The 17,784-nt window shown below is 34.6% G+C and overlaps 1 protein-coding gene across 6 annotated transcripts in view; it reads left to right on the forward strand.

Annotated features, from left to right (window-relative positions):
- The first annotated feature begins 265 nt into the window (after positions 1 to 265).
- The window catches only part of LOC149553858 (Met-10+ like family protein), a 169,863-nt gene continuing 152,344 nt past the window's right edge, over positions 266 to 17,784 (forward strand). For 3 of the 6 annotated variants that reach the window (XM_089789220.1, XM_089789221.1, XM_089789222.1), the window contains exons 1-2: positions 267 to 922; positions 2,420 to 2,690. In XM_089789220.1, coding sequence (XP_089645346.1) covers positions 330 to 922; positions 2,420 to 2,690 — 864 coding nt within the window. In that variant the 5' untranslated portion in view covers positions 267 to 329. Of the gene's footprint in view, positions 923 to 2,419; positions 2,691 to 17,784 lie in introns of all 6 variants that reach the window. The other 3 variants (XM_089789224.1, XM_089789223.1, XM_089789225.1) reach the window with 2 other exon arrangements.

The raw sequence follows: 17,784 nt of genomic DNA on the forward strand, positions 1-17,784 counted from the left end.
GTAGTACTGGGATGGGTGACCTCCCTGGTAGTTAAATCTTGATAGCAATATCACAATTTTATAACTTTTAATCTCATAAATTATAAAATAATAATTTTATAACTTTTAATCTCACAAATTAATATTATTAAAATTTCAATTTTAATTATTAATTCATTTTTTTTTTCCCAATTATTAATTCTCCAAATAATTAAACTGAAATATAAAAATAATAATGCAAAAATAATAACTTGCACTCATTAATTCAGAGATAAATATAAAAGGATACAATGCCGTTGAACACGCCTGGAAAAGAAAAAAGTCTCCAGAGCTGCGCGAAGAGAAGGTGAATGCTAAAAATAATCATGTGTACGTTACAACTTCGTTATCCACAGCCACGCACAGCCCTGTTTCTCGTCGACACTTCCCATTTTAGCTCTGGGAGAAGCATTACTGGGAGACGCATCAAGTGTAAGCTCAACAGTGGAGAATCAAGACCGAGCTTCATTACAAGAGCTGACGATACTCATTCCTTAACTTTAAATTTCGATGTCACCATTGGTGACTATGGCCCTTCCCTTGCCAAAGGCCATAAACTATACAAAAATGGGGCTACAGACAATAAAAATACGAGTGACTATTTAGACAAGCAGTCATTTACAAGGGTGTTCAATGTGGCGGCACTGAGAGTCTCTGCAGAGGAATGCCATGTGCTTCAGAGCAGATTAAAGGGCCATTTATTGAACTGGCCTCGAATTCAGAACATCGCTAGGGTTCCAGGCGATGACATAGAACCGCATCTGAAAGATCTTTTTAGTGGAAAAGATGAGGAGATTGTAGGAGTTGCTAAAGAAAATAAAAGTGAAAATGCTATCGATCCCGATCTTCTGCAGAGGGCACGAATTGCGCAAACTTTTAATAGCAGAGGTTTTGTTTATTTCAGGTACTGGGAATTTCAATTGCTGATATTCGCCACTTATTTTCTTTTGATTTGTTACCTATATTAACATTTATTCTTTCGGATGCCGTACTTTACATAATTTCAAAATGTTATCGCTTTCCTTGGTACAACGGTCATTTTAATGTGCCCCGGCTGTATATGAATTTTTGTCCGTGTTTTTTTAAATAGGTGTTGATCCCTTTCTCATCTCCTATCGGAGAGCTTCCTAATTCGCCAAGATTATATCAAATCTTCATGAAATTCTTGCTTAGGGATGGTGAATTTATGCTCTTCTAGTCGCTGGGGTTAGAATCCAGATACATGTAGTAAGTCGGTAGAAGGCTTTTCACCAGTCAATTAACTTGCCTGAATTTTATTCAAGAGCTCGGCAACAGAAGCTCGAGACTTTTACCACTTGAGCTTAATCTTGTCCAGTAGACCTAAAAATGTTGGGAACGAAGAAATAGACATTTACTTGTTTTTACAGAACATTAATCTCTGCAATTTTTTGCTAGCTTCCTGCATGAAAATAAAAAACAGTTTTACCGTCTTTAAATTTTTTTATATGGACTAGTTAGTGTTCTAACCTTGAATCTCACATTAGCATCTCGAGGCTCTTTCATTTACATTCTGGACCATTGAAGGTTTATTAGTGTGGATTGTTCTTACAATACTGCTTTCTAAATTTTGACAATATTGCTTTCTGAATCTTGAGCGAAATTATAGACCACATTTAAAGTGTTGTTGCAAGCTAGAAATTATTATCAAGTCCTGCAAGCTTGGACTGCTTTGGTATAAGTTAAGCTGGGACTGTTCTTTATAAATATTTAGACTAAGTCACAAGGTTCGAATTCAAATTCAAGTTTGTTGATCATAAAATTCGAATGAAATTCGGCAAGCACAAAAATTCGGAAAAAGAAATCAACGTTAAATTTAAGTTATGTATATGTGTGTGTATTTTTAAATATTAGTAATATATCCACAAAATTGTCAAAACATCATTTTAAAATAAAATAATATTATATTAAATATCATAAAATTTGGATGAACTTCGGAAAGGGTAAAAATTTTCCAAAATTCGAATCTCATGGTTGAAATTCAGACCTTGGCCAACCTGAAATAAACCGCATTAAGTCTTGCCACCCTTGAAAGCTGAGGCCACATCTCTACAGGGCTCTGTGAATTCACCTCGTTAAATCTGGGAAAGTTGGGGTTTACACTTTTAGATTTTGTGCTCCACTGAGCTGTGTTAAACTCACATATACTTTTATATTAACTATGTTACACTATTGCCATTTTTTTGCAAGGATATGATTTACCTTATTGCAGTGGGGAGGGGTTGACTGTAGGTCCTGCTACATGCACTTTCATTTATTACCAAATGACAAGCATTGGATGGTGTTTGAGGATTTTCTAGGGTAAAAAAAATGGTAAATTTAATGTTTGAAAAGAATTCCAATGTTTATAAACTTCGCTAATCTGTTAACATTTTCTCCACAGGAAGCTTGCTCACATTTCACGGCCCAAGAAGAAGGGAAAGAAGAAAGAAGAGCAAGGCTCAAACAATAAGACAAGGAGGATTCACAAAAATAAGAATGAATTTGCAGTTGTTGAAGTTATAGATGAGGATGTTGGTGATGATGATGAAGATCTTAGTGGTCTGCTGGGGAAAGATTACAAGATTAAGGAATGGAGAGGGCCAACAAGATTATTACTTTTGGATGAGCGCCATGCAAAGAAATCCATTTCAGAGATTCCACAAGCTGTGCAGGTTCTAACATCCTTCATCATTACTATATGACTTGTGAGTTATGATGATGTTGGTGTAATCTCTTTTTTTTTTTTTGGATAAGGAAGCAAACTTGATAGGACAAGCTCTTGTGTTCCATCTTAACAGAAGTCAAAATTTATATTATAATAGACAAATAGCACACCTTCTGAAGGAACCACTTCAGCAGAGAAAATCATAGCTTAAGGCCCTGCATATGTAACTGTAAATGAATGTGCATGTCTCTGTCTGTGGATCTATGCTTGTGTTTCTGTTTGTTTGTGTGAACTTACATATGCTTGAATGTGACAATCCAAACAGCAAACAATTACCCTAATAAATGGATGAGATTTAAAACCTTCACCATTTATTAATCTGATTGTGCTCCTTTTTTTCTGTCCTGACAAACACAATCCATTACGCGTGAAATTACTAATACTGAGCATTTTTCTATTCTAGCACTGCGTTTCAAGTTTTGGTGTTGGGGAATATAGGAACTAATTTTTTTTTCCCTGGATTTAGGGTTGAAAGGTATGTCTGTCAAAAGAATTTTAACAATTTAAAACAAAATAAAATTAAAAATAATAAAACTGAAATTACTAAAAGTAGCTACAAGAAGACCAAACCTAGAAAGCATATACATGATACTGAGTATTGAATAACATTCGATTGATACAATGTCTATATATACTCATAATCAAATTGCAAAATCTTGGACTTGGGTAAAGCTCAAAAGACTTAATTGTGACTCCGTCTTAGCGACTTAGCAAAAACTCTGCAACTTAAATTCTTTAAGATTATTATTTTTTAAAGTTATGAAATTTGTCAAATGGTTTGCTATTTCTAATATAAATAAATAGCATTAATAATAGAAGCAAAATAACACAAGTTTGATTTTCAGCTCAGCTATTGCTCTTAGTATTGGTTTGTGTTCAGGTTTGTGGCTTTGGTAAATTTCTTTTTGGCGTTGGGTTCGTTCATATAAAACCATAGTGTAATGTCCCCTCTTTGAGATCACCCTAAACTTGTCCTAGAATCACAAATTCCATTCAAATAAGAAATGTAAGGTAGTTGGAGGCATAACTTTACCATTTTAAAAATGCCTTTTTACAAGATACACGCTGATCTATGTCCTGCAATTATATTAAACAATACTGGAAATATTTATATGTATTTATATATGTGTGTACGTATATAATTCATAAATCTCAATTATCTCCTTTAGGGTTGGTACTCACATATAAATAAAAATACATATAATTAGCATAATTCATTAGATAGGTGAAAGATCCCCAATACCGGAGGTCTTGGAAATTGCTGTTTGTTTCATAATTTGAGTCTTTCGCTAGCATTGTGCATCTCTGGAAGACTTTGCTCAATTCTGATTTTTTTTTGTTTTCTTGCTGGTTTTTCAATTGTTTTGGATTTTGAAGATATATGCAAAAATAAAAGATAACTAACAAACAAATCTGAACTACATATAATAAACAACATTCATTATTGAAAATACTTGACAATCTAGAAATGCCTCAAACCGTACTAGGCATAATAATCAGATTTCTGCATTCAAATAGAAAGATTGCCATTGTTGATTGCTGCTGTCCATAAATGGAGTTGATGCCAATTGAGAAAGGATTTTACAATTTCAAATGATGATACTTTGCAGTTTTCAAACCCTTGTATGCACTTTCCAATCAATGACGCGGCTTGATAATGTAGAATGATGCCCAAACAGAAACCGACCTGCCTCAAGTACAGACGCCTCAGCTGCAAATAATGGCTGTCCAGCTGAAAATGGGTCTCCCACAAATGTAAAGCTGTCTAGGAAGAAATCGATTGCTCCTCTGATCTCACTGTTCCCAATATCCCAGAATTCAATCACCCAAGGACTTGTTGAGGTTTACGTCCCAACAATTTAGACTTGAGGGTTTTGTCCCAAGCCACAAAATTGCTCTCCCAGAGCAATTCCAAATATCAAAAGCTTCAAATCTCAAAAGATGCTCCACAATTAAGCTCTCATCTCCTTAATCTCCTCCCAAAAGCAAATTGAACCCTAGAGGAGAAATATACTTTGCACTTTATAATAAAATAATATTTTCCCAAATAAGTGTCTCCAGCTATAGGAAAAACATTACTTTATTAAAATATCATAACTCAAGGCGCCAAAAGGTCTTCGGATAGTGAAAATAGGTTATAATAATTCGAGACCTTTCCAACGAGCTATAACACATAGGCACACGTGTCCAAATGAGGCAATTATCCCCTTATTACTCCGAAATGGCTATATAAATAGCCTTATTATAATTTATTTAATAGCTAACTTAGGAAATATTTAAATATATTAAAATATTTCCCATATAGCCTCTGATAGCCCAAAACAACTAACCAAGCATGAAACTGACCCTGCCACCTGTCTGTGACTAAAACAGGACAAGATGGGTTAGTTGGCAGTCCCATCCCTAAAATCTAGGGGTGCTTCTAGAAACTAGGGAACACGCCCTACCCTTTCGAAACTGAAACCAATGAATGGTCTAGTGGAGACTCAAATTTGGAAACCGTCACAACCTCCTAAAAAGTAGGGAATTCCCCTAAAATCAAGGAACTGCTCCCAACTGTCCCACAAACTGCCTGAAACACCAAATCCGGCTACTGAATATCTAGTGTGAGTCTCTATCCACCACTGCTAGCCTACGAGACCCCCATAATAGGCTAATTCACATGTCTCTGCTAGACATGCTAAAGAGGGGACATGATAATAGGTCCAATAATAATAGAGTTTGAATTAAGGAGCATGATAGGATTGACTTGAAGCAATCTTTATAGTAAGCCCAAGGGCGAAAACTCACCTCACCCTCTTAGCCCTAAGTGGTAAGTATCTTGGACGTCTAGCTTGGGATGGTCTACCTAGTGCAATGCTTGTACTTGTACCTCCTATCCATGTTCTCTTATCTATCCTCTTATGACTTGAGAGCATGATGATTGCTTTGGAGAATAATATAAGGTACTGGGAGCCTTTCCTTTCCGATTGAGCTTGAGAACACATAATGAACACCCAGTCATTCAGGCTTGGTCCCCACCCAAGAGTTGGCGTATGTGAGGGGGTCTCAGTGTTGCTGCCTCCTTATCATGTATTTCTTCTTTCATCCTAGAATGGATGGTTGGTTGGATCAAAGTATCAAAGGAATCCTTATTAATATGACTAATTATGCACGTATTAAAAATGATAACAAGAACGAAATATCTAATAACAACTCTACACACACATAAAGTATTTCTAAGTACCTTTCAAATATTGAAGTTTGTTGGCTTCCTTTCTTTTTTAATTCTGAAATTAGTTTTGAGACTCGATGTGCCCTTGAATGGATGCTTGATCTCCTTGATGGTTAGATGATTTATTTGATTGTTGTATATTGATTTTGTTGAGGAATGATCGCTACAAATGTAATAGCACTGCCTATAATTTCTGTGCGTTCCAAAGGCGGCGATCTCTCTTGTATTGATATTGTGGATGAGACAAGGAGAGACATGTCCCATGAAGGGTCCTATGCCCTTCATGGGACATGTCTATTCATTAACATGCACTGTTTCGTTATTTATGAATGTAATATAATGACAATTATTTATATAACTATGTACATAAATATAAACATATATATTTGTATATATATAATATCTCTTGAATCATTAAATTCTCCATAGTAATAATATATATATATATATATATATATATATATATATATATATATATATATATTATATCTCATATATACTATGTGTGTATATATATATCTTCAATAGTTTTTGTCTCATAAGATTCATCCGATTGAAGCTAGAAAACATCAAAATTTCCTCTTAGCTAGGGAGGATAATCACATGATTAGATATTAACTCAATGTAAAATCAACAATGACATGTTTAAGGATATCTTTGATCAAAAGAGACCCACCATTTAGATATCATCTTATGATATCAGGAGTAATGACTTGCGGATATCAAGTCACATGATATTCACCAAGTACTTTGAGTAATGGCCTCCGAATATCAAGTTGCATCATATTCACTAAATACTCAAAATGTTCATAAGGTATGTGCACACGTATCACTTTGTGGTACTTGCCATAGGAACATTATACTCATGGTTTGTTTTAAGGATGTTAATCCACCATGATATATATCTATACAATACAATATATAGATATCTGTTAGATGATATCCAGCTCTCAGTTGATATTGATTTACAAGATATAATCTATTATGATCTACTTAGACATCGACCATATGATATCCATCATGATAGAAGGTTAGACTATTGTAAGATCGTCACCTTACTATAGTAACCACAAACAGACATTAATGAAATATTGTCACCTTTCAACTTCCACTATGTTTCCACAAAGTCTTGTAGTAACTCACATGACATCCACCATGAGCATTTCCAGAGGGTGGAAAGCCTTTCACCTAAAACTTCTCTCTGATAGAGAAGGATGCATTAAAGTATTCTCAGGTAAACACTGATTTACAAACTTCACTTTGGCAGAAGGCTTGGAGAAACTATCGGTTGTCAGATCTTCAGTGACAATGTACTCTGAATGAAGAGTATTTTTTGTATACATTTACGGTTTAGGAATTCACATAAAGACCTTTTAGTTTGCACACATGGAACTTCATCGCATGAACCATAGTCCTTTGACTGCTATAGTTTCTTGATCACTAGATAATCCATCTCCACATGGTCTACTCCATCTGAATAAATATTATCAAGATCCTCAAAAGTTGACTGAAGCATATCCTCTATTTGCTCTCTCTATCACGAAAGCATACCTTGATTCGTAGTAACATTAGTGGATGTACTAAACTTGTGGATTTATCTTCAAGCTTGACAACACTAGACATTAAAGATAATGTGGCTCCCTTATGAAGCTTCAAGTACATGCATCAACCTCTTGACTTCTTTGTCCAAGGTTTCTTCTAATGAAATGTCAGGCTCCCTCTTGTTATAGAAGGATACTCATAATCCCAATCATAGAAGATGTCTTGCTCCAATAGCCTTACTTTATCTAGTATGATCAACATATGACCAATGAATCCTAGATCCAAAACTACTTTGGAGCTACTGTCATAAGATTGAGTCATGCAACATTTACTTGCATGCCTAGCGTGTCATTTTTCTTTCTTGCAAGAACACCCTTGAAGAGAAAAGAAAAGATCAAGTCAAATCTTATAGTACATATAGAAATACAAATAAGAGAGAGACTACAGTGAGTAGATAAATCTAATACTTAAGGATAATATATACTTATATGTACATCAACATACTTGATACAAGTTGTCCAATGAAGGCCCATATGCATTAAATCTGAAAATGCCTCAATATAAGAATTTGTTGAATAATGGGAATGGGACATTGGTTATTATTCCCCCCCACAATGTAAAATTCCGACTTATTCCATTTTATAGAGTTTTCAGTCACTATTAAGTCCAATGAGAGACAATCACGCATGAATGATATCAACCTCTTAACTTTGTTAGTCATAAACCTCTATATCTGAAGCAACCGTCAGATGACTCCAAACTTCAAGTACCTAATCCGTCCAAAGTATTTGTAGTTATAAATTCTTTGCTCTCAGAAATGAATAATGCATCCAATACTGAGGCAATTAGCCTTCCAAATTTGAACAATCTATACTGAAGTAAAAGCGACTCAGCACATGTGATCAGAGATATAGTCCCTCACGGAAGTGTAGGCAACAATTTTCTTTATTCACCATAGTTCTATTCTGGCAGATTTCTTCCTTTCTTGTTTCAATAGTAAAGCAATCTTCTTTCTCTTCAGTGACAACTGCAAATGGTAGTTCAATTCCTCAATCTCAATCCTTGTCGTTTGAGACTCTTTACTCATGGAAAGTTGCACAAGAGACAGGACTGCTCAAAATGATGTTGACTTGTATTTGTGGCTCAAGAGATCCTGATTTGAATCTCAAACTGAAATGTTTAACTGAAATGTCTTCCTACCTTATAGCCACAGCTCATATTTTGCAGCTCACACTGTATGTTTCAGACTATATATATTTGCAACCTTCTGTATTTAGAGTTGCAGACTATGGTAATAACCTCTCAGGTCTCTCTCAAAGGAGATGATACAAGCTGTATGCTAGCAAAGCTCTCAACTTATCTATCTCATTGAATTGCTATTTCGTTCACAACCCCACACAAGGAAATTCTTATACTTAAAATCATATCTTATGGGCACTTCAATATTTCATCATCTCCTCCCATTTTCAAGTGAGAGAATATTTATATATAACAAGTGATATTCCAACTGACGAACTCATCAAAGTCTTAAACACACATATTGATAACATCTATTGTAGTGTAATAAATGTGTGCAGTAATTAAAGTCAACCAGGGGCTAAAATTATTGTATGAACAAATCGTTCACCTTCACTCATCATCTCATATTAACTTGGGTGAGTAAAGTGATTTTCTAACAAGGTATGAGTTGGTCTTTATTAAATCACTTTTATACAAAACTGTTTCTTTTCTAGTTGCAGTATGCTAAACAGGTTGCTTCCTTCCACATTACCGACTATTAGAAGATTGTTGTGTATGCACCATCAAATCTCAGTCTCCACGTCAGATCCCATTCCATAGTGGAAACATCACAACGCACACTCACACTTTTTGTTGAGTAACACGGATCTTTTCTGCAAATGTAATAATATGGCCATTGTAATTAATGTGTTCCAAATGCAGATTTGGATCTCATATAACTATGAGAGGAGGAGACACATCTCTTCATGTCTCTACAATGAAGAGACATGTCTCCAAGCTTTGATCATCATTTGATTTATATAATTAATAATAATAAGTTGTATAATATATATGTGTGTGTGTGTATATACGTATATATATTAATATATGTATATGTATAATATATATATTATTATTACATGAATATATATATATATAAAAAATGATGATTTACCAATAACAACAATGTATCTCAGATTGAATTTATCCGACTGAAGCTACAACTTTAACACTCCCTCTTAGCTAGGGAGGATTTGTAGAACACCTTATGCTCTCAAGTATATGAAAAGATATTGTCTTAGTATGATATTCTTGGAATGACATATATAAGGATATCAACATAAATCTATCAACACACTATTTGGAATTACATATGGAATTTGCTTCAGTTCACTATTTGGCTAAATTTCTCAATGGTCCCTCTCTAGCAAGAAGAGAATCACAACAATTATATTACAAGATTTGAACACCACCTTAAGTGTGGTCTATGATAGATTTAAGTTATGGTGTCCGACAAGATCCGGCCCAAAGAACCATAACAAATTGACTTTCATGGTGTTCGGCAAAATTCGTCTCTAGGAACCATGATGAGTTGGTTATCAAGGTGTCCGGCAAAATTCGGCCCGAATAACCATGATAACACTTGCTCCAACACATTTTGGTGTTAGGAGATAGGTCAACTATTGATAAGGTCGTCACCTTACAATAGTCATCTTCTAGTTGATACGTTCGTTATCATGACTTCCAACACTTTGGGACAACAACTTAATGAAGTCTGTCATGATAACAAGTCTACCATTTATAAGATCGTCACCTTACAATGATTACCTTTTGTTTATATATGTCAATGAAAGTTCGTCACCTTACATTATATATCATATGTGAAATAGTAATCACCATGAACCATGTCGGAGGATGGTACAAAGGCTTTCACCTCAATTCTATCTCATAGAGAGTATACGTTACAATTAATCTTATTTAGAACTTCTCATAGAGAAGATACCATTACAAAGGATTGCACCTCCAAATTTTCCCTCTGAACATCAATCCTAGGAAGTCAGGTTCTCTAGTTACTTCCTCAAAAGCTCTCTTCACCCAAGGATGCCTGTCAAACTCCTTCTAAATCTGATATTAATCTTCCAACTTTCTGGCGATGAGTCAATATTTCCTCATGATGCACTCAAGAGTAGGCCCATCAAAATCATGCAGTCACACACATGTATTTCTAGACTCCCTTGAGTATTAATCTTCTAAGCTCCTTTGTTGCCTTTGAAGAAGTGTCATACTCCCTCTTAATGTAGAAGGATACTCATAATCATAGTTATGGGACTCGAACTCGTCTCTAACTCGGAAAGTCAAAATCTGACTCGGACTCGGACTCGGCAAGGACTTAGAAAATTGAAAAACCTATGAAATTCAAAGATTTTAAAGGGTTTTAAGATTTTTTAATGCATCTTTTAGTCAATTAACATCAAATACACAACAATTGAGATAAATAGAAGCTACTTAATACACATACACAATTTTGAATAGATCACATAAGTATAAAAACGAATTTTTGAAAGAAAAAAACTAAATAACACATTATAAAGTAATAAACATAGTGTCACTACAATTTCAAATGTCTAGAATATTCATGGATTACGAAATCCATGGTATTAAAAGTTCAAAACATATATCAAAATAACAACTAGAGTATAGAACAATAGAAGATTAAGGCTCATAGTAGCCTATGTCCTCCTACGAGTATGCCTAAGTTAAGTCATGGAAGACTGTAGAGCCATCCTCTCTCCTTGTGTCTGAGGCTGAACCTCATTTTCATCCTCATCCTCATCCTCACCCACATAATCCTCATCATCAGACTTGGATCTGTCACTCCTAGCCTCAAGGTCCTGCACTCTGTCTCCTTGCACTCTAGCCTCCTCGATTGCCATCGCTACTACCTCAGCCTCCCTATCCACCTGATCAACCCACTCTATGTTTTCATCACTAAAGATAGGATCAACAATCTCTGTGTTCCATTCTGCATTTGGATCAACATTCTCTAATACAATCGGTGATGTATTAGTGCCCAGGATCTATCTATGGCAAAGGCGAAGGTTGTAGTAAACAAAGACAAGATCATTCAATTTTTTCATTCGAGTGTATATGCTCAAATAAACTCTAATTATGTTCGCATCCTGATGCACTAGATGGCTGGCTCAAGATGCGAACCACAATCCTCTGTAAATTTGGCACCTTAGTGCCAAACATCTCCCACCATGCATCTGAAACAATTTTTTTAAAAATCAATTCAATAACTTTGAGTTTATCAAATTAAAATGGTAATAGAATTAGAAATTAGGATGTAGAATCAAAGATTTTTACAAGGCATCAATTCTATTTTAATTTTCTTGCACAACTTCCGTGCAAAAAGTCCCCTTGAGCTTTCTTAAACAACTCAATCTCACGGGCTACAATTATTCCAACTCTTGAATTAGGTGACATTCTCTCTACAACATCATAGAGGCCACTCCACACCTCATCGTCAGCCTTGAAATGTGGGTTGAATTGGTATGTTGGATTAAGGAAGTAAGCCGCTGTGTGTATAGGCCTATGACGGAGATTGTGCCAACATCTATCAATGGCATCCCATATAAGCTTATACCTATCTCGATTCCCTACAAAAAAAGAGCGAATGGCCTCCTTCACCCTATCCATGCCCTCATAAATGTAGCCCATTGAGGGCTTCTCTCCATCAATGGTTCGTAGGAGAACAACAAGCAACTTTACGAATTGCAGTCATTATGAAAGTTGGAAGACAAACAATCATCTTTAAGTTTTTTCTCTAAAAAATGAACAATAATTTATAACATAATTTCATAAACAAAAAAAGTTGAAATGAGGACAAAAAGGAAAATAACCGTCACAATATCAACGATCAGTGTCCAAAAGGAAGCCTCATAAAAAAACGTGATCAGCTACATCAATCCTTGCAGTGGTCGTTGCATATGATGATGCAATCCACTCCTCACTAACAAACATGCGTCTCAAACCTCACTTTGAATCAAGTAAAGATTTTAATGTGAGAAAATTGGTTGCAAATCTAGTGACCCTTGGACGAGACAACTCCTTTTGGTCATTGTATCTCCTTATGAGGTTGAGGACCCATGTATGATTATATATGAATTTGTATACTCTCCTACCTTGCACTATAATTGTTTTTATCCAAAGGAGTTTACCAAGATCCTCTAACATGAGGTCAACGCAGTGAGTAGCACAAGGGATCCAAAATATGTGAGGGTGTCTCTCCATAAGAAGCTTTCCTATAGCAACATAATTTTCTGCATTATTTGTAACTATCTGCACCACATTCTCCTCACCCACGTCTTTTATCACTTCATCCATTACCTCACGAAGATATTCAACATTCTTTATTTTTCTTGAGGCATCAATTGATTTCAAAAAAACCATGACACTTGAAGAAAAATAAACAAATTAGTATAATGATCAATGATGAATCATAATTTATAAATTCACAATTTATGAACTTAATAACTAAGTACAAGTTCTACTTCTAAATTTTTAATGTCTAAGTACAATTACCTGATGATGAGACAAGAAAGTTGAGGAGTGTTCTACTCCTTCCATCTGTCCATCATTAGTCATGATGGTGCAACCCTTCGTCTTCCACACCTCACGCTGCTCCTTGATTGCACCTTCTACATCAGCCACCCTTTGGGTCAAAGTAAGGCCTCCTAGCTCGTCAGCACTAGGGGCTTTGAACCCCAGACCACAAACAGTAACAACATCGATTGCAATTTGCCAATAAGAGGACCTAAAACAAATAAAATAAAATTTAGAGTTAAACAAATTAGTATATTATAATTAAATTTGAAAACAAAATACAAATTAAAATAAACAAAATAAGCATATTATTGTCTCTTAAAAGTTGAAACTTGAAAGCAAGAGAAGTAAGACATAAATTAAAATTTAAATAAATAAGTACCTTGCTACATTGAATGAAATGTTGTTGTAGATGAAGAAGTCTCCAAGTGCCAATTTTGCATAATCATGCTTTTCCTTGTTCCAACCCATGCTCTCAAGCGATGGTTGTGCATTTGGAGCTGTGTGTGGAACAAACATGGTATCAAGCATCGATCTTTGCTTATGAATGCGAGCCCCAATGGTCACACTCGTAGAAGCAGTAGCATCCGTAGGTGGAGTAGGGGATAATGGAGAGCGAAAACTAGAAGATCCCTGTTGGGGTAGCCATTTCTTCTTGTTGCTTCTTTTTCAATTATTTTTTCTCTATTTTATCCTCTAGAAGAGTTTGCATGTCTCGCATAACATCCTAGGGTACATCTTTGCATTTTTTAGCATCACACCTAGGTATATGTGCTAGGTGATACTTCAATCTATTTATGCCTCCTCTGTTATATATTACACTGCAATGCCGACATTTAACAACTCCCTTTTTGTGGCTCGGGATGGCATGTTTCCAAGCCCTATCCTTTGCTATTGCAGCTGGGTTAAATGCAGGCCTAGTTGCGCTTCCAGAAGGCTCACCTTGAGGCATGATGCCAATGTATTTGCTGCTGCAATATGAATATATTATAAATAGAAAAAAGTTAGCAACAAATCAGATTTTTAAGCTTTAGGGTCTTCTTACTTTGTCATTAAGATAAATTAGAATAAATCCAGATTCTAAATAGTAGATACTAGAAGTAGAGACTAAACAAATGTAAACAAAATGAAAATTTAAAAATATGAATGTAAAACATATTACAAAACAACACAAAGAAATGCAACTTGTTGCTTACCTCTTCAAATTTGCAAAAAGTCAAATAATGGAAATGCAAGTTTGTAGAAGCCTCCTTCAAATTCTTCCTTAAGCTTCTCTCAATACTTAAGCGCAAGCTACAAAGTTGCACAAACCATCAACAATCGATACGAGAGAGCCAACCAGTTTGCTAATTTCTCTCTCAAAACCCCAATACTCTTCTGTAACTCTTTCCTCTCTATCACAAGCATAAGCAAATGGTGGAATGACCTTTTTAGGTCAAATAGATGTTATAACAACCAAAAAATTGCAACTTAAGTCTTTGTTTATTTTAATTTTTGCACTTTATGACCTTTGCCGCCGGTGAGAGTCTTGGGCTCGGGACTCGGCGAGCTTGGCGAGTCCACGTGGACTCTGCCAAGACTTGGCCGAATCTGATTCCAGAGGCCAATTGCCTTGGAAAGTCAGCCTTTGCCTCGGACTCGCAAAGTCCCATAACACTGTTCATAATTTCAATCATCAAAGATATTTGCTTCAAGAGCCACACTTTATCCAACCTAATCACAACTTCTTTTAAGCTGCCTAATGTGTCATTCTTCTTTTCCTGCAAGATCAACTTCAGATACAAAGGAAAAGATCAAGGAAAATAACTCTTATAGTGAGCACGTATAATTACAAATCAGAGAGAGGCTACAATAAGTAAATATAATACTAAAAGATAATAGATACTTATCTCTGCAATAAAGTTCTTGATACAAGTTGCAACAATGAAGGTACATGTGTCAAATAATGGGAATGAAACATTATTTATTATTCCTCCCCATGATATAGAATTCTCACTCATTCCAACAACATTGTTGGGTATCTATTTAGAGATAGTTCTCATGAGCAATAATTTCTTTCTATGAAAATTGTATCTTGAGGAATGTAATGAAGTTCTATTCCGGTAAATGATTCATTATCGCTATTATTCCTCATATCATCATCTCCTTTGGTGTGGGAAATCTGATGGAATTTACAACACCATATATGATGGTCAACTAATAATTGATACTTGTGTATCCATTTTGTTGTGGATGTTCTCTACAAATATTCTAAAATATTCCTAGTTCTTTGCTCTGTTGAGTGTTTTATTGTTTGTGTTTGTATTTTTATTAATGGTATATTTATTTATCACCCCTTACTTGGGTTATTGGTTCATATAGTTATCTTTTATTACTTGCCACTTCAATGGCACATTTAATATGAAAAGCATACTGCTTATCAAATCTCCAACTTGCTTCATTATCATCAAGCCATTTTTTTATTTCTATAATGGCTCGTGTCCGGTCCCAGAAGATTTTGGGCTTGATTTTATATTACAAGAGACTTCTCTTCATATATAATTTGTACACAACTCTTTATTTGTCACAGTTTATTGCTTGTTATGGCATTGATATCTTTGTTTTAGTAAATCAGATATTGTAGAAGTTGTTGTGATGTGGGTGTTCTACTTATGTTTAATATAGCCATTCTTTCCAAACTGTCTTGCCGACCAAAAATGATTTTTTTCCTCCAAAGAGATAATGATAGATGGATATTGGCAATTATAATGATGGCTCTATTCTGTTGCTCTTCCCCTTATGTTCTAGGTTGATGTTGATGTGTCTTCCCTCCATATTCACCAACGTTCTTCATGTCTTTGAAAACAATCTAACATATGAATGTCGTATGAGTTTCGATGTTGGTTGTTATTCCTTCTTAAGACTTGTTTCTCCTTGAAAGTCTCTTCAGACTTCATACTCTTCAATTCTAAGTATGTTTTCTTTAAAGTTTTTGTACTGAGCTATAATGTATAGACTAGTCAATATAAACCCTTAAAATGCTTTGAAGTCTTCACATCGTTTCCATTGGCTAATGAGGCCCATATGTCTGACCTTGCATGCGTTCCACGATGATCATATTTTAAACCTTCAGTACATTGATGATTGATCACGAATCAAGATTCTATAATTTCCTATGTGACCCAATCCGTACAAAGAATAGATTGCTTATAATCAATTCAATTGTTTAATGTTGATCGATCAATCGACTTCAATTTGATATTCAATTGTTTAATGTTGATCGATCAATCGACTTCAATTTGATATTCAATTGTTTAATGTTGATCGATCAATCGACTTCAATTTGTATATGAAATTGTTTTGTTGAAGGCTTTCGTCAAGTCTTTTTCATTTTGCTTTCTGTCGAGCATTTTTCTTGATTTTTGAGGCCTTCATTGTCCTTTTCTTTGCTTTTGTGTGTGTGTGTGTGTTGGTTTTTAGTCCTTTGGTTTTGCTCATGTCATGGCTTTTGGTTTCCCGTTCGACTTTGTCTAACCTAGAGCCTAATCGGAGTTGTCAGTCAAGAGTTATGGCTGTTTTAGTGCCTCAAAAGGGGACCTTTTTGATGTAACAACACAAATTAAAAATATCATGTTATATTTTTTTATTAGTCATTCACTTTTTGAAAAATATAACTTAAATTCACTTTATATTATGTTTTTAAGTTACTTTATCATTTAAATTTTCACTTAAAGTAACTATAGTACACTTTATGTTATAATTTTAGGTTGAGTTACTTTTTGATTTTCCACTTAAAAGTCACTATATATATAAACTATATGATTTCAATTTAATTTTTGATATTTAAATCAAATGCTCATTTAAATGTTACTTTTAAAATAATATTTGTGTTATATTTTTAATACGATATATAAATATGGTTTGTCCCATTAAAGTAACATTTTAATGAAATTAAATTGATATATGTTTGTTAAATGACTTTAAGTCATCAAAAGTGGACATTTTATATGCAATTACATGTAAAATCCATCAAAAGTGGACATTTTACATCTCACTGCATATAAAGTTCATCTTATAAGCACAAGACTATCAAAAGTGGACCTTTTTGGTGTCATTACATCAAAAGGTGAGTTTATATGTCATTGCATCAAAAACATGAGATTTCACTTAAAATATGTAGTCCTCCCTAAAAGATTTGATTTTGACTAAATGCATATTTTAAAATATGTCATGCATCCTTTTTAAAATATGCATGTCACCCCAAAAGGTCCGATTTTAGCTAAGAACATATTTTAAAACATGCATATCACTCCAAAAGGTTCGTTTTTGGAAGAACACATGCATTTGCTCTTCAAGAACCTGATTTTGCTCATTGTGATAGATTTTCTTGATGGTTTTTGCATGAGATCTTTCCCAATAGGTTCGTTTTTGCTTGGCAATGGATTTTCTAACATAAAAAATGGATTTATCTTGCTAAAAAACATTTTTTCAAACTCCTTTCAAGGGCACGTTTTTGGAAAAATCTTCAAAAAACACCATTTTTGGCTCATGTTTTTACCCAAAGAGGAATCGATTTGACATTTTAAGTGTTTGTCATTGCATTGTGATACACATTTTCAACTTTAGAAGCCAAAACGTTTTTGTTTCATGCCTTTTTTGAATCACGTTTTTGCTAAAAACGCCCAGAAAATTGAGGTTTTTA

The sequence above is a fragment of the Cupressus sempervirens genome, chromosome 6 (assembly GCF_028749045.1).
Source record: "Cupressus sempervirens isolate cs-2001-9-10 chromosome 6, ASM2874904v1, whole genome shotgun sequence".
Taxonomy (NCBI): domain Eukaryota; kingdom Viridiplantae; phylum Streptophyta; class Pinopsida; order Cupressales; family Cupressaceae; genus Cupressus; species Cupressus sempervirens.